This window comes from Sphaerodactylus townsendi, linkage group LG03 (genome assembly GCF_021028975.2).
Source record: "Sphaerodactylus townsendi isolate TG3544 linkage group LG03, MPM_Stown_v2.3, whole genome shotgun sequence".
Lineage (NCBI taxonomy): Eukaryota > Metazoa > Chordata > Lepidosauria > Squamata > Sphaerodactylidae > Sphaerodactylus > Sphaerodactylus townsendi.
This window is the reverse complement of record NC_059427.1, coordinates 110,461,506-110,485,191: the sequence shown is the minus strand read 5'-3', so window position 1 is coordinate 110,485,191 and position 23,686 is coordinate 110,461,506. Positions and strand designations below refer to the sequence as shown.

General features: G+C 41.6%; 1 protein-coding gene across 4 annotated transcripts in view; it reads left to right on the top strand.

The window, feature by feature from the left end:
• BRD4 (bromodomain containing 4) overlaps positions 1 to 23,686 on the top strand; it is a 105,167-nt gene that overhangs the window by 51,575 nt on the left and 29,906 nt on the right. For 3 of the 4 annotated variants that reach the window (XM_048490307.1, XM_048490304.1, XM_048490305.1), the window contains 6 exons: positions 3,689 to 3,963; positions 6,322 to 6,684; positions 8,920 to 9,048; positions 10,861 to 11,070; positions 12,648 to 12,847; positions 21,527 to 21,828. In XM_048490307.1, coding sequence (XP_048346264.1) covers positions 3,689 to 3,963; positions 6,322 to 6,684; positions 8,920 to 9,048; positions 10,861 to 11,070; positions 12,648 to 12,847; positions 21,527 to 21,828 — 1,479 coding nt within the window. The remainder of the gene's footprint in view (positions 1 to 3,688; positions 3,964 to 6,321; positions 6,685 to 8,919; positions 9,049 to 10,860; positions 11,071 to 12,647; positions 12,848 to 21,526; positions 21,829 to 23,686) is intronic. The other variant, XM_048490306.1, reaches the window with a different exon arrangement.

The window sequence follows — 23,686 nt, the reverse complement described above, 5'->3', positions numbered from 1 at the left end:
CATCTCTTCGACACAAAGATCTGATTACCTTGCTGGACTTGACCGAAGCGTATCTACACATTCCAATCCACAAGTCCCACAGGAAATTCCTCAGATTTGCGGTCAAGGATCAACATTATCAGTTCAAAGCGCTGCCATTTGGCCTGGCTACGGCCCCAAGGACTTTCTCAAAAGTTCTTTTAGCACCAATCATCTTGCTACGCCAACAGGGTATTCACATATACCCTTATTTGGACGATCTTCTGATCTGCTCAAGATCCGTTTCCCAGGCCAAAGAGGATGTCGAGGTGGTACAAGAAACTTTGTCACGACATGGTTTTATTGTAAACAAAGAAAAAAGTTCCTTCACTCCCTCCACACGTTTGGAACAGTTAGGCGTAGTGTTAGACACATCCAAGGACTCGCTCTTCATTCCAGAAGAAAAAATAAAAAAAATACGACGGGCAACACTGGAAATCATGACCAACAAACAAAGCTCCCTGCTGAAACTCGCAAGTCTTCTGGGATTGTTCATTTCAGTAATCGATCTATCTCAGTGGGCCAGGTTACACGCGAGGCCACTACAGCAATTTCTGAGAGCATATCAGCTGGACATCATGAACAAAAAAGACAGAAAGTTGATATTACCGCTGGTAGTTTGTTACAGCCTTCAATGGTGGACGAGATATCTGCATCTAAATCGCAATCAGATATTCACAGACGCCGGCCTTCTGGGCTGGGGAGCCACTCTCAATCAACAATATGTCCAGGGAATTTGGTCTCAGGAAGAATCCAAAATGCATATCAACCTACTAGAGACCCGAACGATTCGTCTGGCTCTACGACATTTTCTGCCACAGATTCAACATCAGCATATTGTCATTCGAACAGACAACATAGCCGTGAAAATGCATATCAACAACCAAGGCGGCTCAAAATCAGCAAAACTCCATTGGGAAGCAATGAAAATCCTTCGGTGGGCAGAGGTGAATCTCACCTCGCTGGAAGCCCTACACATCAAAGGGATTCAGAACTCAATGGTGGATTGGCTAAGCAGACAGAAAATATGCGAAAATGAGTGCCGACTCGATCCAACGATTTTCAATCTAATCTGCGAAACCTTCGGTCGTCCAGAGATCGACCTTTTTGCCTCCCAGACGAACTCACAACTACCGTTGTTCATAACTCGGAATTACCATCTGCAAGCGGTGGCAACAGATGCCCTAAACACGACATGGCCCAAAACACTTCTCTGCCTTTCCTCCATTCCCGTTATTACCTCGGCTCCTGCGCAAGATAATCGCGGAAGGTGCATCAGTGATCTTAGTGGCCCTTAGATGGCCCAGAAGACCTTGGTTTTTGACGATTCTGGAACTGGCCATGGCAGATCCGTTAACTTTACCCATCACTGCCGAATTACTGACTCATAGGGACTCATAGTCTCATCCCTCGCATCCCAGAATGGCTCAAGCCGACCACAAGGGTACCCTGAACAGAACAACCTGATGAGAAAGGGATATTCGGAACAGGTGACATCTACGATTTTAGCAGCTAGGCGCCATTCCACGATTAATATCTATAACTCTTCATGGAAGGCTTTTGTGATCTGGTGCCAGCGTAAACAACTCAATCCAGCAGAAGCTTCGGTCAAAGTCATCCTGGAATTTTTACACCATGGTTACTCCATGGGACTCAAATGCTCCACATTGCGCAGACAACTAGCAGCACTCGCCACAGTGCTCCCTTCCGTGGACAACAATCCAATCACAAAACATCCAGATATTTTGAACTTTCTGAGAGGAGTCAAGTTGTCCCAACCAGTGGTGATCCACAGATTCCCCTCTTGGCGCTTGCATGCAGTCTTGTCCGCACTCACCAGGGCCCCGTTTGAACCCATTCAAACAGTTCATGTTAAGTGGGTAAGGATGAAAACCTTATACTTGATCGCAATAACATCAGCAAGAAGGGTATCCAAGTTGCGAGCTGTCTCAGTAAACTCAAAATTTTGCGTTTTTCATAAAGATCGGGCATGTCTTCGTACGGACTCTACATTCGTGCCAAAAGTGAACTCATGATTTCATATTCGTCTGGAGATTGTCGTTCCAAACTTTATGCCAAACCCCTCTCATCCCAAGGAGAAGATTTGGCACACCTTGGACGCCTGTCGGGCCTTTTAAAGAAGAGCATTATCGGTGAATTATAGAACATCCCGCAAGACGGAGAGTTTATTCCATAAACATTAATCCACCCGCTACCGGGATTCTCAAATGTTCAAAGCAGCGATCAGTAGTACTCTTAAAGTGCCACGCGGCAGCGAGGTTATTGACAAAGCATCTGGTCTTCCCATTCCACCGGGAGTCACTGCTCATTCGGTTCGCAATGCGGCCGCTAATGCAGCCTTCCGAAATCACATCTCAGTGGAAGACATCTGTAAAGCGGCGACATGGTCTTCCATATCTACCTTCGTCCGTCACTACAAAATACAGTCTCTGGCCTCGGCAGAGTCTGCTTTTGGCTGAAGAGTACTGGAGAGTATTATCGAGGATTAATGAAACCCACCCAAATTCGGGACACTGCTCGGGGAGGTCCCATCCAAGATGCCCCACACCTACAGTAGGAGGATCCATTGGATACTCACCGTGAAGGGTCTTTCTACTGTAGGCTAGTGGGGCATCTTGGCCCTCCCTAGTTTCTATTGGTACCCGATGTTACTCTCTGAAGGAACCGTTAGCTTTTAGCTTTTAGTTCTTTCCTCAGATCTATGATAGTTTTTAGGGTTATTGTTGAGCCGTTGTTTGTCTCCATGTTACTGTTATATGTTCGTTGTTACCTGTGTTTCAATACTACTAAGCCAGGCGGGTGAACTGAGGGAATGTGACCCCGGAGATTACACAGGAAGTGCATGGAGAAGATGTTTTGTTATTTCCTGCCTCTCTGCAATTGGTGGAGAAGACACCCATCCAAGATGCCCCACTAGCCTACAGTAGAAAGACCCTTCACGGTGAGTATCCAATGGATCCTTCTCATTAGTGAGCAGAAGTAGTTTATGAAAGACTGCAATTATACTTTCACAATCACTTGAGATAATAAATATATGGCAAAGTTGAAGAGAAGGGGAAAAGAAAATAGATCTGTTTATATATACCGCCCTCTGGGGGTAGGGCGGTATATAAATCTCAATGATAAATAATAATAAATAAAATAGATGGCTTACATTTGTTACATAAAATCAGGGACCCATGAATCTTGTGATGTGGTGGGGGAATGTCTGACTTTCACTAGCTTTTTATATCATTACTGGAATAACATTTGGGTGCGCTGAGTATTAGGTTGTTCAGAAACATTGTGTTGCATTTTTAAAAAATCAAATATGGTTACCAGGGAAGAAACACCCGTTCATGATAGTTTATTTAAGGTTATATAAGGAGCCCTGTGACTCAGAGAGGTAAATTGCAGTGCTGCAGTCAAAACTCTGCTCACAATCTGGGTTTCATCCCAGTGGAAGTTGAGGTTGGTAAAATCAGAACCCAGCTTGCTAGGGATAGGTGACTGTGGAAGGCAATGGCAAAACACCCAATAAACAGAATCTACCTAGAAAGCATCCTGATGTAACATCACTCCATGGGTTATGTAATGGTGTTCTGTAACTTCCTTTTTGTGTACTTAAGCGTAAGAAGTTTTAACATACGACACTTTCACTTTTTGACAGTTACAGCCAAGGCAGGAGCATCAACAATACAGAATACAACTCAACCATCATCCCCAGCTCAGACACCTGCTCCGCAGCCGAATCCGCAGCCAGTGCAAACAACTCATTCCTTTCCTTCTGTAACCCCTGACCTTATTGTTCAGACGCCCGTGATGACTGTGGTGCCCCCCCAGCCTCCTGCCCCACTGCCTCCGCCTGCACCTCCTTCAGCTTCAGCACCCCAGCCCATCCAGACACACCCACCAATTATTCCAACAGCTGCGCAGCCCATGAAGGTGAGTAGATGGACGCACAGAGCTATTGGGTGGACAGTAGCTTCCTGAGGGAAATAAACTGATAGAATAATTTGGCAAAAATCCTACAGAAGTGTGATCCCAGATAGACCTGGGCCATTTCTTGCTGAAAGTAATTTCACTTTGATTTTATGAGGCTTTTAATTTTTTTTTGCCACTCAGAGGTAGAGAGTAGAGTTGTATGCAAATGCTGTGCTTTTAATGCCCAAGGTTCAGTCCTTCATTTATCTAATGCAAAGGACCTCAGGCAGGTGGGTTGGAACAGATTCTACCTGAGATCCTGGGGAACTTCTCTTAACTGAATTTGGGCTAAGGCTTCGAACTCCCCACCACCACAACACACACACATAGTAGTCAGAATTACAGTTCCTCCTGCCTTATCTTGTAGAAACAGGAAAGTAAATTCTGTTGCATATTAGGATAAGGATCATTTAAGGCTCATCATGCAAACCAAATACCCTGTTTCCCCGAATATAAGACATCCCCTGAAAATAAGACGTAGTAGAGGTTTTGCTGAAGTGGGAAATATAAGGCATCCCCCAAAAGTAAGACGTAGCAAAGTTTTTGTTTGGAAGCATGCCTGACAAACAGAACACAGAAAAATAAGACATCTCCTGAAAGTAAGACATAGTGCACCTTTGGGAGCAAAAATTAATATAAGACACTGTCTTATTTTCGGGGAAACACGGTAGCTCACCTGGGTATGGAAATATTATTATGTGTCCTGTGGAACAAAGAAAGGCCGCAGAGAGAAAAGTAAAGGTGCTGTTAGAGTAAAATAGTTTTCGCTCCATATGAGATATTTAATGGCTAAACATTAACATATTTCATGCTAGAAATGTATGCATATTTCCTCATTGAATTTATTTTTAAGTTTATAGGACAAAAATGTCCCTTCTTCAAAGCAATAGAGTTTTAATCTTCTAGTGCAGATTACTACTGTGCTGATTTTCAGTTTGTTTCCAAGTTCAATCCAGGTTCATTGCTAATTAAAGGGATCAAGTAGTAGGTGAGAACTTCTGCCTTTCAGAGTAGACAAGACCGACCTACATAGACTTAAGTGTCTGATTCAGTATTAGGCATGTGTTGTTTCCAGTCTTAATTGAAAGTGCTGCTTTTCACCTGTAAAGTCACCCTTATTTTCTTACTCAGGTGGGAGAGGGCCCGTAAAAGTTTGCCAAGAGCATTCAGCAGGCAGCAGCTTTGTTTTTAAGATACCAACCTAACATTGTTTTTTTTCCACTTTAAATGTTTTATGGCTGATCTTTTTTTTTTTAAGCTTCTGTTGGTATTTTCAGTTGTTTTAAGTTGGATTGCTGATAAATGTGTTGTCATAGCCCAGCATGTCTGGGCAGTGATGGGATCCAAAAATGTTAGTAACAGGTTCCCATGGTGGTGGGATTCAAACTGTGGTGTAGTGCCAATGGGGCTGGGCGGGGCACTCCGGGGGCGGGGGCGGGCATTCCGGGAGCGGGGCATTCCTGGGCGGGGCTGTGGCAAGGACGCAGCCACTGCGCTACCGTCCTGGGATCAGAAACGAATGCACGCAGGCACAGGCTGCCACGCATCACTGCAAGCACCTCCAGACTGCTTCAAGTTCTGCACGCACTGCTGAGAGAAGGGGCGTAACTAAGGCAAAAATCATGTGGCAAAATCACCAATTAGTAACCGTGTCGCAACAATAACAAATAATTAGTAATCCTATCACTTCGGGAACTCTGTGAGAACTCTGCTGGATCCCACCCTTCTAGGCTCGGGGACTCCTTTGAGGAGGAGTAAGATGGGAGAGAGGGAACAGCTTTGGCCCTAGAGTCCCAGGTAATGTCTGCAGGCTCTGAGCTTGAGCCTTCTGTAATACCTATAGGACCTGGCCCAGAGACTCAGGCAGAACCTTCAGTAGTCCCTGCAGGAACAGGTCCAGAGACTCAGACAGAGCATGCAGGCTGGGAGCCACAGCCAGGCCCCAGCTCTGAGATCCCCCAGTCTCCTGACAGCAAACCAGGGGAGGCTCTACCAGCTCTCTTGCCCCTTTGCCTCCAGAGCCCCAGGAGCAATGCCGAAGGAAGCTGCATGCCAGTCAGCAGAAATGGAGATGCAGCAGCAGGCTTGCAGCTCGGGCGGGGAGCTCCGTTTGATGAGAAGTCTCTGCAGGAGCCAGACTGAAGTAATGCAGCTGCATGAGGTTATTGCACTGGTGGGTGGGATATTTGCAAGGGTCTGTCTACAACATGTGTTTAGATTTTATTCAATATCGGCCTGTGTTATGAGGTGCCAAGAGAGTGTTTGCTAGTACAGTATCAGAGTATGTTTTAAATAAGTCACAATGCTTCTTTTTTGCAGACAAAAAAGGGTGTGAAGAGGAAAGCAGACACTACAACTCCAACAACAATAGACCCTGTTCATGAATCCTCCTCGTTGCCCACAGAACCCAAGTCTGCCAAGACTGGTCCACGAAGGGAAACTCGACCTGTAAAGCCTCAAAAGAAGGATGTTCCGGACTCTCAACAGCATGTAGTAGAGAAGAGTAGTAGTAACAAAGCATCAGAGCAATTAAAGTATTGTAGTGGCATCATAAAAGAGATGTTTGCTAAGAAGCACGCTGCATACGCATGGCCCTTCTACAAACCTGTGGATGTGGAAGCACTGGGACTTCATGATTATTGTGATATCATTAAACATCCCATGGATCTGAGCACAATTAAAGTAAGAGCAATTTTATAACAAACGTCATTTTGCAAAAATGTGTGCAGTTAAATTCCTTGAGGGCTGCAACAGGTTTTGTGCATGTGTATTTATTAATAATTCAGCTTATAGCCCTCCTGATCCCAACACTTGTATGTTTATTTCGGTCTTGATCAGTTTCGCACATGAGATAACTTTTTAAAAGAACACCAGAGCAGGATTCTTTTTAAAACAGAAATGGGGTTTCTCTTTAAAAAAAAGTCACTCCAGAATTATTGGCCAATCTCTTCTTTCTTAGAACGTGGAGGTATGCCATCTGTTTACAATCATTCTATGTACAGGGAAGCTACACTAATCTGCCAGCTTCTTTTGCTGATATTAATATTGCAGTTAGGATAGAAGTGAGAAGGCTGGTATGTTTTCCATATATTTTATTCCCCATTTTTTTTTTCTGAACCTTCACATCTCTGGGTTCCAGTGGTCTAGATAAGTATTCTGAGCTTTCCTTACACCTGATTCTATCTAATTTAATTCCACTAGGAAAAATTTGCATCAAGTCACTATGTTTCCTGAAGTTTAAAAAGTTGTGTGCATAAAAATGGGAGATAGGAGAAGCGCATGTATTGTTTTAATAAAGCATTCTTCTCGATGAATATTAAAGGTGGGGAGGATCTGTATATAGCAGTTCATATCTGTTCTGTAAACATAAACTGACTTTAAAACCCCCTACTATAAATTCTTTGTGCAGCATGGCCATCACTTTATCATTTTGCCTCTGGTCTCTCCAACTGGAAACATTTAAATAATGTCTTAGCTTGTATGTTAAGTTGATATGATTATTGGGATATAAAGCTCACAGAACTCTGATGTTGTATGTTCAGTATTGAGTACTCTTATCGTAATAGTACTGTTGTGCTGTAAAAGGTGGATCTGTGGCTATGTAAGCTGTGGCTATGTAAGCTGACAGCTTTCTAAAGCGTTGATGGAAATCTGTCACTACTTATCCCTTCTTTTCCCTTGACATATTCATATGTCATATTAGGCAAAGTTATTCCAGCCTAAACCTTCCTGAATTTTACAAATTGGAATCCTGAAGACTGATGCACTATTCATGCTGTAATCCTGAGCACAGTTACATCCTTTGGAGCCCTTTGACTTCAGTGTACTTAGAAGAGTGTAGCTGTTTAGGATTGCACTGCTATTTACAATAACTGCGAGACTGTGGAAAGTAGCAGGTAGACACTTCTTCATGACACAGAAATGCTATATTTACAATGCAAAGTTATTCCAGCCTAAACTTACTGAAATCAATGAGTTTAGATGAAAGTAATTCTGCATAAGATTCCAGCACAGTTGATTAATATGTATTGGTGAAAGTGCAAATTTGCAGAAGAATTTCATAGCTTTGATGGCCATTTTCAGTACACAACCATTTAAAATATTCTGCAGTCCAGAGAGTACATACATGTAAAATCCTTGAACGTGGCCGCAAGGGTAAATACTTAGGGATCATATCTGATAATTTTGTAGTGCTTTGTGCATTATCACAAATTCCAGGATCCAACCTCACAATTTAAGTCCTGCTCTCTCCAGTGTGGATTTAAAAAAATCTGTCAGCTTCATACTGCAGTTTCCCCTGGTTTTTTCACCTTTGTGTTGAATAGAGCAGTATAACTGCACTGTCTTTGAATGGAGATGAGGACTTGCAGGTGTTGTTCTAAATTTCACCTCTAGATGATGAGTTCAGAGATTGATCACTAAAGTTACTGGTCTTTGCTGCTGATCAGTACTCTCTACTTCCTGCCTTTGTTAAGTACCTGGTTTTCCCTCTCCTTCACAGACTGGGAGCACAGTGGCCTAGTCAGATTTCTCACAGTGCTACTTCCTGCTGTTTCAGCAAATGATGCTTGAGAGAATGCCTGTGTTAGCTATAAGTCAGCTAGAATATGATTTTGGTGTGAAGTGATTTCAAGACTCCTTTCCTTAGGCAGTTGCCAAGAGGTTTGCTGTGAGATTTAGTGTAGGAAGAGTAATCACACCGCCCTGCAGTTAATTTTCCAGATCGTTGTAAAACACTCGAGGGCTTGGTTTATCACAGGCCCACTACAAACATCCCTGAAGGCGAGCCGCTTTGTACAGTACGTTTTACAGTGCGTATATCTCCATACGAGTTATGCTGAAATTACTGATCTCATTTTGTCACATTTTTCACTTGTGGTTCTTGCAATATTAATGGTGGAATTTTTACATTTCCAGTCCAAACTGGAGAACCGTGATTATAGAGATGCTCAGGAATTTGCAGCTGATGTCCGATTGATGTTTTCCAATTGCTACAAGTATAACCCTCCTGATCATGAGGTGGTTGCTATGGCACGGAAATTGCAGGTAAATATGTATTCAGAAAGCCCCGGTGTTTGTGAGGATTGCTTCCCTTTTGGATTCCATCTTATAGAATTGAGGTAGAGTGTATTTCGGGTTGCCGACTTTGAGTTAGGAAATTCCTGGAGATTTGGGGTCGTAGAATCGAGATGTTGGATTTGAAGAGTGGAGGGACATCAGAAGGGCATAATGCTGTAGAGTCCACCATCCAAAACAGGAATTTTCTCCAGAAGAACTGATTTCCATTGTCTGGAGATTGGTTATAATTCCTGGAAATCCAATTGGAAATTGACAATCTTAAGTGATCTGGTTGGTCAGGCAGAGCAGGTAATACATCTTGGCAAATGCTTTGACGCTACAGTGTTCTGTGACTATACTGCTGTATGAACTTATTTTACTAGTCAGGTTTTACGGGTTATCTACTGCTTAAGATAGTCATTTTGACAGCCTAAGCGATGAGAGGAAATGGGGAGCAATTGAGGTAGATGAAAGCCTGTTTTATTGAGCAGCTTCGTAAATGTTGAGGCAAGGAAGTAAAATAACAGATTGATAAGGACACATCCTCTCTGTATAAGGTAAAGTGCTTTTTTGTTTCTTGAGCAGCATGGTGTTCTGAGTTTTTAAATTACACTGTAAGAACTGTAGGAAACATGAAAGTAAATACATTCAAAGAAAGAGAAAGAAACACATCTAAATGTAAAGGTTCTAGAAGATATTTTGAATCCGTTGGAAAAATCGCTCCCCCTTTTTAAACAGGAATTTGGGGGATTCAACGCTTTCATCTTATCAAACCTGAACTTATTTTACAACTTTAACTGCATGCATGACTTATAATTAAATGATTATATAAAATTGTACTGTTTGGCATATTTATGGAATGTAGAAGTATAAATGTCATATTTTCTATGAGCAAATTTCATTTTTAGTTACATTTTTATTAATATTAGAACATACAGACAACAGTTAATGAATTTAACATCTTTGTATAGAATTTATCACATATTACTAACAGTTCATTTCTATATTAAGTTGCATTATGTTACATTCCTATTATATCTTAATTTTATTTTCCTCTACATTTGCTTAAAAGAAAAGTTTCTGCAAATGTGCCAGTACTTCAGATGACCCCATTGCCCCCTTAGTTCCCTTAAGATAAGCTGGCAAGACGTGTTTTTTCTCACAATTTCATAATCAAGTAGTAAGGCATAGTCTAGAAGACTCTTCAAACTGCAAACGTTCACCCTGAAGGACAGTGTATCCTCTGTCAGGAACAAGTAGGCACATTCCTATTCCTATGGCGTATGATGACCTCTTGTATTTTTTTGAAATAACCATTGTGCTTTCAGTCACATTACCAAGAAAAAGAAAGAAACACATCTATCGTTTCTGTGAAAAGCAATTAGTACCGTTTTGAACTGTTCATGTGTTTGAAGGATTTTTACTGCATCATTCTGTTGATAAAGGTATATGTGGAAGGAGATCCCGTATATTGCAGGAATTTCTGTGGGAGAAGGAGGAGTTGCAGTACTTAAATTTTCTCAGTGAAAGTAGATTTCAGCTATTATTTTGTGAAAGAATTTTAAAAAGGTGTACTTGGAACACCACTTGGTTGTACACTAAACTTGCATATGGTGATCACAGTGTATGGAGTAAGGGGCAGATTTTTGTTATCCGTATCCATGTGTAGTTTGCTACCCCTTTACATAGTTCTGCAGAATGTTATGGAAATCACTGAGCTGTTTGAATAGTTTCTTGAACACGCTGGTACTCAACATTGGAACAGTTTCTTATATATATCGATCATCATGTTTTCCTCAGGATGTTTTTGAAATGCGCTTTGCTAAAATGCCAGATGAACCTGAAGAACCTGTGATTCCAGCTTCCTCTCCAGTAGTGGTGCAGCCCCCACCCAAAATGCCCCCACCTTCATCCAGCGATAGCAGCAGCGACAGCTCATCTGAAAGTGACAGTTCGTCAGATGATTCTGAGGAAGAGCGAGCTCAGCGGCTAGCAGAACTTCAGGAACAGGTAAAATATTTATTACGCTGCTGTGAACCTGGAGGATGCAGGGTCAGTATAATTTGGTTAACTTTAGCTTTCTGTCTCTTCTGTTTTGTATCATATAGAACTTGAAGGCGATCACAACCCAAATTCTATAGCACCTTCTCATCCCCATTTTTGTTACAATTGTTAAGAGTGGTCAGGTTTAGCGGTTGGCAATGGGGTTTAAGTGTGAAATCATGTAACTTGCTGTCGTGTAACCTTACTTATGAACCAGACTGGCATTATACTAAGCCCATTTCTAGCAGCAAAGTAGCACATTTATTTTTATCAATATGCTGTATCACAATAAAAAGATGAGACCAATATGTTTGCGAGCCTTGCTTTTTAACTAAGGGTCAAAGTAGCAAGGTGCTGGGAAATCTATGTCCCTTATGGTTTTTACTGGTAAATAATCATGGGGTGTATATGTATGTACATGATTCAGACTGGGCTGTAGTGTGGTAGGAAAAGGCATTTATTCCAATGCAATTTTTGTGATCTCTGACTTTTCCTACATTCCATTGTGGCTGCTATTTGCTTCATTGAGGGAAACATACACATAAGTAAGGATGCCTGTATATCTTCCTCTGTAGGACAGACAGCTCCAGGAGAACTGATACCCCCCACAAAATTGGGGAAAGAGTTAATCCTGGATCTGGATCAGGGGCCCTAACAGTCAGAATCTTATTCAATTTGATCTTTAAATCACCTTTCCTTCTTGGAGTATTTTCAGTAGTAGCTGAAGGTCATCTGAATTAACAAGATGTTTCTAATGGAGAGCATCTCACAATAAATCCATCGTTTTGAACTTCAGTCCATTCAACTTTTGAGGGAGAGAGTTATCTGAAAGAAGCCATTCATATCTGAATCAAAATAAATGTAGGAAGCAGGAAAATTGCCATTCCTAAACTGTACTCTTTTTTTCTTCAGTGACTTTCTGGGACATATCGATGTCCCCTTTTCCCTGGTCTTGGCTTCAAGCAGAGAAAGAGATGATTCTTTACTACTGCTGAAGAACTATTTGAACACCTGATTGTCAAAACATTTATTTTCTACTGGAGGTTGCTTTGAGGGGGTGGGGGGTTAAGTTCTGCTTTGAATTCAAGGCAGAAGAGAGATTTTAGGTTCAGTTTCAGATCATGATGCATAGGGGAGAATATAAATAAACTTTCAGGTCAGGTTCAGTTCAGCTTCCTGCACATCAGCCATACATATATCCCTCTCAGTCCTTTATTTGAATCCTCTCATCTTGAGAGAAAAGAGACTTTCACAAAAGATGGAAGTCCTTTTAAAGATGCTGATGGGAGAGGTGTGGGGCAAAGGAGAACTCTAATCTGCTTCTCTGGTGTGTGCTGTTATGTGTCCAAAGATTTCTTTTAAGTCTTTTGAGCCTCATCCCCTTCTGTTCCATAAGCCTTGCTAAGTTTCACTAAATTTTCACACACGTATTTCTCTGTGCAAAACCATTAGATTGCATCAAGGGGGAAAGAGAGCAATAAAGCAACAATAAATAAGAGAAGAAAAGGAGGGCAAAATTGTCTCAATCTTTGTCTGCTTCTTAGCTTAAAGCAGTACATGAGCAGTTGGCTGCCTTGTCCCAGCCCCAACAGAACAAACCAAAGAAGAAAGAAAAAGACAAAAAAGAAAAGAAAAAAGAGAAGCACAAAAAGAAAGAAGAAGTGGAAGAAAATAAGAAAAATAAAACCAAGGATCCTCCACCTAAGAAGGCCAAGAAAAGTAACAGCAGCAGCAGTAACTCAAGGTTAGCCTTCTATGTGTGCCATTGTTTACTTTTTGTATGATAAGTATAGATTAAGAAACATTAATAGTGTATGCAGGAGAATCAGCATCAAGTGGAGGGGCTCCAGTTCCAGACAAGTTGTGCTTGGCTAGCAATTGAGCTCAGAAACACTTGTGGGCTTTTTCCTTTAAGTTTAGTCATTCAAGTTAAATTTCTCCTCTCTTTCTTCTGCTGCCACCTCCATATTAGGTGGGATTGGGTGGGATGAAGTCTGACACAGGACTGTCATCAGGAAATAATTTCCTAACAGAGACCCACTCAACTTTTACTCTCACCTCTGTCTCCCAGGCAGCAGGCAGTGTTGCCTATCCACTGTAGTTCTTCTAACAGCTTCTCACAGCTTAAATATACAACCTTAGTGCTAGCTTCTCAACAATGAAGGTTCCCTAGCAGGATAAGAACATGGCAAAGAGGATAGGGAAGGAAGGTGTTCTGAGCTGATGGCTGCTGTCAAAGCTCAGAATTTTCCTGGGCCCCTCTCCCACACCAGTGGGAACCACTGCAAAGAGAAAGCTGCTGGTCTTGGACCACATCCAGCTGTGGGACGAGGGCAGATGGCGGCTCGGGGATGTGGCACAGAGGCAAGGCAGGAGGACACGCAGCAGGCCCCTTCAGGAGGCCTGGAGCCCATCAGAGAGTGGGCGACTAGGGTGGATGTGCAGCAGGCCAGCCAGCAAGGCGGGAACACTGCCACAGGGACTATCTGCAATCCACCCTCTCAGTGTAGGTGGGAGGTGGGGCAGGAATGCTGAGGGAAGCTGGGGAAGGGACCAAGAGAGATAAGGCCAAGTGGAGGAAAGGAGGAATGGAGATGAAGATTGGCCTGTCCAGGACTGGGTTGATACCTGTCAAAAAGGGGTGCAGCAACCATTTTAGAAGGGAAGGCAGAAGGGAGGCCTAGGAGGATACAGGTTAACTAGGAGCCTGAAAGACTGGGCAGCATAGCAGCCTGGGAGGATGAAGTGGTAACACACTTTCCCCCATCTATATCTGAGGCCAATACTCCGCCTTGGACTCAAGCATGGCTGAGCAGAGGGACCGAATGGCATGGGGCGTGGCAGGAGAGTGGGAAGGACAGTAGTGGGTGAAGGATAGTAGTGCCCAGGCCATTTCTAAGCCACCCATTTTACAGAGAAGTGCCAGTTCATAATGACTTCGTCTAGGCACTGGAGCTCCCCCTTTTCCTGAGAAGCCATCTCAGCAGAGCCCACAAATCTTGCTCAAAGTATTTCCATTCTTTCCTTTATCCCTGTCTTCCCCTTTTAAGGGTGGCAGATAAAAAGGGACCCCAGGTACTCTAGCAGTTTCTGTCCAGCAAGACATTCATGAAAGCTTTCTGTCCACTAGTGACTATATACTAATCCTACATACCCACAAATCCATATGATTTTACATACAGAGAAAATAAAAGGGCCAGGTAGTTCTGTTGTCTCTGGTTATAATTCTGTCCTGGATCCATTATCTAAACATGTTGGAGCTTTCTTTAAACCATTTCTATCCCTAGTGCCATTATATATAAGAGAGACTACTGATTTCATCAACAAACTAGAGAATAGATCTAATATTGATACGAACGGGGGTGTTGGGTTTTTTTGCCTCACTAGTATTCTCCACATGGAAGCACTGTTTATTATAGAGAACAAGAATCATCAGACTCATTTTTTGTTATCTGTATCTGAAGTAGTTCTTACGAGGAACTTCTTATTTAATGACAAATTATACTAGTAAGGTATTGCAATGAGATGTTCTGTGGCCTCAGAAATAGCCAAATTATATATGGGCAATTTTGAGAATATAATTATTGACTCCACTAACAATCCTTTTTACAACCACATCTTTAAAAGTTGATATGAGGATTTTTTTTATTATTATGGAAAGGTGATCTGACATATTTCCATGATGAGTTACACAGGATGACAATATTAAATTTAATCTTCATACAGACAATAAGCAAATTAACCTTTTAGATGATATAGTAAACTTTATATGTCTGAATAAAAAACTGACAAAAACTTCCTTCTGAGATATGATAGTCATCACCTTAAACATATAAGGAACAACTAATCATTTGGTTAGTTCTTGCAATTTAGAAGAAATCGTTCAAATATTTATGATTTTAAAAGTGAAGCTACCATTCTTAGGCACAATTTGGCTAATAAAGGTAACCAAATTATTTATTACAATCTGCTTATTTAATAACTTTGGCCTCTGATAGAAGACTACTCATAGAAAAAAGAGAAAATTGAATATTATAGGATTGCATGCAGTCTGTCTAACAATGCAATTGTGAATCTCAAGAAGAGCATCTTTAACATGGGCATTTATTAGAAAATACAAGTGGGGATCTGCAACAAAATGTTGTAGTTTGTTGCCTGAACTGACTTCCTGACTTCTCACATCAATTGCTGGTCACCGTAATTCAGGTGACGGCTCCATGGGTGGGTTGCTGGGTGAGGGCCAGGGAGCAAGGAGAGAGTCAGGTCATCTTGGGCATCACTGCTGGAGATGGGCAACTGGGTGAGGAGACTTCTTCTCACCTCCCTGGCTGCCTTTCAACCACATCACCCAAGCTGCCCCTGACTCTCCCTTTGCTGCTGAGACTTGAAGTGACCGCACTGCAGGTGGGAGGCTGGGCAAGGAAGATTCATCTCACCCAGCTACCAGCCTGTAGCATCATTACCTCAATCGCAGTGCTCAGCAACTGAGGGGAGAGTTGGGGAAGGCACCTCAAGCAACACTGCTGGAGGGGGATGGGTGGCAAGGAGGCCCTTCTCATTTAGCTGCCTGCCTCCAGTGCCTTCACCTTAGCTGCCTTCTCTGACTCTCCCTTTGTAGTGCCAAGAATGAGGTTGTAGCTGCTGCTACCTTGTGTGCAGGGAGGAGGAAGTGCCAGTCCTCTTCACTGCAACAACAGTGCATTTTGAGGCCAGCGAGCCTACCTGTGAGCCCAGGTGATCCCCAAGATTAGAGAAAAATCTCCCATCTTTCATTGTCACCCAATCCACAGATATAAGTATCCACAGATGTGGGCACACTTGACTGTTAGAATATTGTAAAGTAATAAAAAACATTTATTGCTTTTAGGGAACTTAGAACTTGTTGGAATATTTTCTTCATATTAATACTTATAAGTATGTGAATCGTTAAAGGGTTTTACCAAGTGCTCACCCTCCCCTGAGGCACTTTGTCTGTGGAAATTGTATCTTGCAAATTTATGAGTAATAAGAAATATTTCAACAATCCTTTGGATTAGAAAAAATATGTACTAAAGAACTTTACAGCATGTATTTATATACACATTATATATGTTATCAAACATCCGTGCAAAAAACTTTATGTTGGTAAAATTAGTAGACATCTCAAGAAATGTATTGTAGAACATAAAAGTAATAGTAAGTTGGAGAGAATAAGTGCCCCATTGGATAAACATTTTAATGAAAACAACAATGGCCTCCCTGACCTAACCTGTGGGCTGTACAAAGACTAGCAGAATGAGAAGTTGCAGTTGAAGAAGTTGCAGTTGAATAAACGGAATGAATGATTAGACTCCATACTCCGGCTATAAAAGGGTTACATTTGTCCTTGGAATTACATCTACTTCTATGAAACAGAGGATTAGACCATCTTGTATCAAGATACATTACATGGTTTGTCTCATGAGATAACTATACTGATCTTGCATTCTTGCTGGAAAAATACCAAAGGACCAGCAGTTTAATAGGAAACAAGAAAAAAGATTCTTTTAATATTAGAAGATAAAGAACAAAGTAACTATTCAAAACAACTTGTAAAAAAGTGCTGCAGCACAAAATGGGAAAAAATTAACCAACTACCTACTGCAATGAAAAATGCACTAAAAGTACCACAAAGAGAAACACATCTCACCATGACATGCCTCTGAAGATGCCAGCCATAGATGTGGTGAACATTAGAAGCAAAAACTACCAGACCATGGCCACAAGGCCCGGAAAACCCACAACATCCATAAAACGTATATTTAGAAAATGTATACAATTACGTAGAAGAAATATATACCCCAGGATACAATTACTACTTGCAAAAAAATGAATGTTAAAATATAAAAAAATGAATGATATTGCTGAAGTCAGTCCCAACTCAAATGCTGGAAGCCTTGATGAATAACATATATTACGGCTGCTAGCAGGACATTAGGAACTATCTTCTTTAAAAGTATATTATTTTCTTCAAATATGAAATGTTCTTTCTTTCTTGCATGAAGCCACCAGTAAAATTAAGAACTGAAGATAACAGACTCAGAGCTTATTTGATGGTGCAAAGGGCAAAAGAAGACTTGGTTTCCACCAAGCTCTTGAAATGTTCTAAGGATGTTCTCCAGTTGTCTGCAAGGTATCTCCATGTCTTGCTCTGATAAAAATAAGCTGATATATTGGTGACAACCCAGCCAAAATCTACAGATGACCTTGAACAGAAGTTTCAAATCAGTGTTGAAAAGCATGGGGGACAATTTGGAACTTTGTGGGAGGCCAAGCAGCAGTCTTCCAGCACTTGTGAAACCTACCTTCCAGGTGGGACCAAAACCACTGCTAAATGGTGCTCCTTATCCCAATCCCAAAAGGTAGTCCAGAATGATACCATAATCAATGGTGTCAACAGCCACTGAGAAGTCCAGAAAAATCAATGTCAACCAGACCCCAAGCATTTCCCGTTGTGGCCTCCCTGAAGAGATGCGGGGAGCCCTTTCACTGGAGATCTCCAAGAGGTTCTACAAAGGCTTGTTTGTTTGCCCAGAGTCTTTGGTGGGTTATGAACAGCAGGCATCTAGGAGGGGAAAATATTGGTTTTAATCTGTAGCGTTTTAATTGTTATATGTAAGATTCTTTAAGCCATTAGGGAAGGATCTGAACAATCTACTCGATCCAGGAATCCTTGAAATTATCTGACTATCATTCATTCAGTCACCTTGTTCCAGAATGGTACATTTGAAACTCTACAATGTTTATATAAACATCCTGGAAACAGAGTAGATTCCTGTAGGAGTGGATACACTACTGCCTGTTTCATCCCCTCTCTCGCAGAGACACTTATTGTTTCCCAGATCCAGTCTTTCAGCTCCCTCTCTTGGCAGATTTAAGCAACAAGGAGTGTAAAGGGTCATGCAAACAGGTGATAGATATAGCTTCCAGGAATCCTGTCTACACCCACAAGTCAAACACAACTGGACAAGCCAGCCCCCTGACATCAGAGGAGTATTGAGATTGATGCCATGTTGAACTGCATCATAATCAAGAACCCCGTTCAATCCCTCATGGTATCCTTTTGTATTGAGCCATCTTGCTAAGGATCTTGGGGCATGATCCCGAGCTTGGCCTGCCCAAACATGCAAATCTTTGCTGGATTAGATAATCTCAAGCCACTCTGAGAATGACACCTTGCCAGAGGAAGAGGAGTCATCACAGGAGGATACAACAGAAGACAAGGACTGTTTCTGTCTCTTTCCTACAGAAGTCTTTCTAAAACTCTTGCCTAAGATAATCAGAATGATGGAATTAGCAGAACATCTAGAAGAAGGAACAAGAGGGTTCTCAGCTAAAGGGTTCAGAGTTATTCTTTCTCCAAAGAAACACTAAATACTTAGATATTGCTTTTCCTTTAACATTATTGTCGTAGTTGAATGGACAGTGGACATTCATGGCAAGGCAGTCTACAAATCACATTTAAATTTTACATCCTTACTTCAGAAGTCATGGAGAAACTTAAGACTCCCTTAATTGACAATCCAGCCACTGCCCTCAGTTTGCTCTCAGTTCTTTCACAGACTGTTGTTATTTCAACGGGAACCAATGTGATAAGTGCAAGATGGCACTTGGAAACATATCCAGAGTTTTCTCAGTAGCAAAGTGGACTAACAGCATGTGGACTAAAAGTTAAGCAGCAGGAGACCCAAATAGTTAAAAAGACCATAGCACCAGTGGAATGTCTGGCTCAAAAGCTGGGAGGTAGATTCAGGATCACCATATTGCCTGGTCAGTGACTCTTCCACGAAATCCTAATTACTTGGCAAACTTCAGGATACTACCCTGCTTCAGGAGAAGGATAAAACCTTACTTTGAAGATGTAGACAGCAAGACCTGGACAGCACTGGCACTTTAATTGCCAATAGAAGCTATAGTTCCACTGAGAGGATATGCGTTCAGTTACTAATATTGTCACATTAACTGATTTGCCTCAGCAGATCAAACATTTGGAAGACAAGGCTGCCCCACTATGGAATCATCAGAGAAAAAGAATTTTGTCTTGCATGTGAATTCCTGTCTTTAGTGTTTCTGAGATTCCCTCTCTGGAAACTATATTTGTTTTAAAGGAGATCGTCTGTGAACTTGTGTAGGCATTTCAAACGAGGCGGGACATCTCTTTCCTGTTTTCCTCATGGTTTCTTTTTAGTCATTATAGTTCTTGGTTGTTTTTTCTTGTTGCTAATGTTTTCCTAATCCAGTTAGTTGCGTTTCCAGATTCCAAACATGGTCTGGAAATGGGGGTGGGGTGGGGGGGATAGGGTAGGGGATTCTGTACAAGTTCTGTCTTCTGATTAAGTGGAGGAACTGTCCCATCAGTTAAGATTTCTCCACCCTAGTAACACAAAGATGAAACCAAATTTCTTCTTCCTTTCATAGATGATTGGCTGCTTGTAGGGATGCACAGTGACCTTCTCAGGGGGCTTCCCGATCTGTCTCCCTCAGTTTCTATGTCACTTGTTATGGTAATTCTGCATAGAGTTTTCACATTCCCCAGAGAACGTTGTAGTGATTTATCATTTCCATTGAACTAGCTAAACAGCAGCCAGGGAAAGAGTTCCTTTTTCACTTTCTCTAGGGTGTTTCTATTATGGACTTACATAAGGCAGTCATCTGGGCCACTTTCCCATGCTTATTCAACATTGTGGATTGAATACATTGTGTGAGAGCAGATACAGCCTTGGGTAGAGCAAGATTTTCGTGGTTTATTCTTTTGATGGTATCAGCACCTTTGTGCTAGGGTATAAGCCAACTAGTCAGCCATGTGTTGGGGGTTCTATGTAGATGGTGAACAGGATGTTTATAGCTGATGCTCCTCTGGTGGTAATCTGTGGTTTTACTGTTTCTTCTTCACTCCATGCTGCTGTCACCCCATACTACCATTGACAAGGCATGTTCAGATAGTCAACAAGAGGGCATGGACTAAGCAATCTTCTGCTGGACCAACACTCTGGAATGTTCCTGGAGTTAGTTTTGCTCAGTTATGAGCCCACAAGTTGGATCCAGACTAAATTTTTCACTAAAAGAAAGCGGTTCAGTCACTTGACTAGAACTTTCCTCTTTTCCCCCTCCTTCTGCAGCTCATTGATCTCCCTGATATGCTGTTCTCAGAGGACAGGGGATCCTTAGGAATGGCATAAGGTGCAAAGTAGAGGTCTGCAGCAGGACGGGCGATTAATGGAAGTTGCATCTCCCCTTCCATTACCCCCAAATTTAGTCTGGATTCAATCCCCAGTGTGCGACTGCAAGCCCCCCCCCCCCCGCCCAGCCCTTTTCTGTTTAATTTCATTAACAGCCTATATGATGAAGAGTTCTGGAGAATTCTTGGCACTCTCCTATCATATATCTTTCTTTTTTTTAAAGTTTCACTGAGTTTAAAAGCTGTCTGTCACTTCAGTATGCATGAGGAGGCTACTCTTTGGAAGCAGTGGTGTTGCATGTGCATTTCTCCTGCCTTGCATATGAGTAATAGAGCTCACTAGATTGTGATCACTATTTAAGACGCACTTAGGGGTGGCCTAATTCTCATGCTGTCAGTGTAAATAAAATGATTAATGTGCTGCAGTGTCTTTAAGGGTACATTCTGTTATGCAAATTTTTATCTGCACTAGCATTTCCTTACCATCTTTTCATAGTACCTGTAATTTGCACTTGCTGTGCTTAACATTGTGGTAAATGTTCATTTGTCAGCCCCTCCTCTTTTTTATGTACTTGTCAATTTGGTTGTACTGTTAATAATCTGAAATAACAATATCTTGCATTTTTAGCATCTTTAAATGCTAAATATATTTAGCATATATTTTCTCAATCATTGCCACAGCCTTGTGAATTCAGTCAGCACAGTTGTCATTTTCATATTGCAGGTGGGGGTTGAGAGAGAGAGAGAGAGAGGTTTATGTAAGGCTGCCCAGTGAATTTAAGAATGAGAAAATGTACATTTTCTGGTTCATTTCGAGCTTTAGATTATATCTGCTTTCAAAATGCTCTAGACTGTGAGTTGGGTTATGTGATCTGTTAGTGGAAAGTCCAGACAGCCCTGGGTCTTCCTGGCTTCTGCCTCCTCACAGCAGCCAGTTTATTCGTGATGTGAAGAGGCAGAAGGGAGCGATTTTACAGCCTTTCAATCTATATAGTTATTACTTCACATGGGTCCCATGACCCTGGGAATACACTTTCCAGGGGTTACAAATTGTTATTGTGGGGATATGAGACCCAAGAAGATTGGGGAATCCTTGGATGGTTCTCAGGAGGTCCTTATGCTGGATCCATATGGAATTCATGGCATATTTTAGAATATGATATTTTTATTATAAAATCTTGGAATCATTTTGTTTCTTATAATAATGCATTATACTTGTTCTTTAAGTAGTAAGAAGGAGCCTGTGACTGTGAAGAACATCAAGCCACCTCCTGCTTACGAGTCTGAGGAGGAGGACAAATGTAAGCCAATGTCTTATGAAGAGAAAAGACAATTAAGCCTGGACATTAATAAACTCCCTGGTGAAAAACTAGGTCGGGTAGTCCATATCATCCAGTCGAGAGAACCCTCACTCAAAAACTCCAATCCTGATGAGATTGAAATTGACTTTGAGACATTAAAGCCATCCACGTTACGGGAGCTGGAGAGATACGTAACATCTTGTCTACGAAAGAAGAGGAAACCTCAAGGTACCTTTCAAGCTCTGGGCAGTTCACTTTTCATCGTTGTATGTTTAATCTCTTACCTCTGTGTAGAGATATTAGTATTCAGACACTCTAGACTCATGCAAAGAAAAAGAGGCCTTCACTTCGGAGCTACAGCCTTTCCAAAAAATGATGGATTAGATTAATAACAAAGGAGCAGATGTGTTAGATGTTACACTGGACTTCATCTTGATGGCCTCTGGTACAAGCTGTTTGGATTTTAGTGTTCTCGTACTTAAGTCTACAGTTACAAGTTCTTTCTTCAAATGTAAAAACACATCACATTTCTGTTTTATTGGAGTAAAAGATATTGTTGCAGTCAGTTTTACTGCTTTCTCAAATTTATGCATTTTCTTTTTACTGCGGAACTGTTTCCTTTGCAGTGCAAGCTCACCATGTTCAGACAAAGTAATTTTTGGCTATAAGAATGCTCACAAGACAGCACAGGATATTATCTTGTAAATCCAAGGCCCTGTGAAATTTTACACAACTTTAAAAGTATTAAAAATTTTATGCTTATATTTTATTTGTTTGTTTCTCACAAGCATTCAAAGAACGGACAGAGCTTTAAAGAGAGGTGTACAGTAGCTGTAAAGATTTCAAGCTAGTTGTTGCAAGCAAGGTATGCTTAGCTGTCTGATGTATATCAATTTGGCAGGTTTAGTAGCTTTGTATTGTTGAAGGCTTTCATGGCTGGAATCACTAAGGTGTTGTGGGTTTTCCGGGTTGTATGGCCATGTTCCAGTAGCATTTTCTCCTGATGCTGCATCTGATGCACAGCCTGCATCTGTGGCTGGCATCTTCAGAGGATCTGATGGTAGTAAAGCAAGTGGAGTATATATACCTGTGGGATGTCCAGGGTGGGAGAAAGAACCATTTGCATTGGTTAAAAGTGTATCAGTTAGTGAGGGCATCTGCATAGCAGTTGCCTGGCCTTTTAATCCATTTAACTGCTTCCTGCAAAGAGACATCCTGTGTCTGGGTGGTGTTCACCAACCATTGTCTTGATTCTAGTGTTTTTAAATACTGATAGCCAAATTTTGTTTATTTTCATAGTTTCTTCCTTTCTGTTGAAATTGTCCAAATTATCTCGTGTTCTGCTATCATTTCTGGGTGCTGCACTTCATGGTCCCTATGTAGGCTTGTCCGTAGCTGCAAGGTACAAGACTCTGCAGGAGTCTATTGCGTACCTTGCAGCTGTGGACAAGTCTACATAGGGACCACAAAACGCAGCGCCCAGACACAAATCAAAGAACCTGAAAGGCATTGCAGACTATTTCAGCCAGAAAAACCAGCAATAGCAGAACACGAGATAAGCCATGCTAGACATAGAATGTTATTTGAAAACACAGAAATTCTGGACCACTCTGACAGCCATTATGTCAGACTACACAGAGAAGCCATTGAAATCCACAAGCACATGGACAATTTTAACAAAGGAAGAAACGATGAAAATGAACACAATTTGACTACCAGTACTTAAAACCACTAGAATCAAGACCACCACCCAGACACAGGATGTCTCTCTACTGCGGGAATCAATTCAATGGATTAAAAGGCCAGGCAATTTCTATGCAGATGGTGTTATATACACATGCTAAAATGCGTGGATTCCGCTTAACACATGCAAATTACACTTGCAAATTGCACCCTTTACACTTTTAACCAATGCAAATGGTTCTTTCTCCCACTCTGGACATTCCACAGGTATATATACTCCACTTGCTTTACTACCATCAGATCCTCTGAAGATGCCAGCCACAGATGCAGGCAAAACGTCAGGAGAAAATGCTACATGGCCATACAACCTGGAAACCCCACAACACTTTAGTAGCTTTTTCGT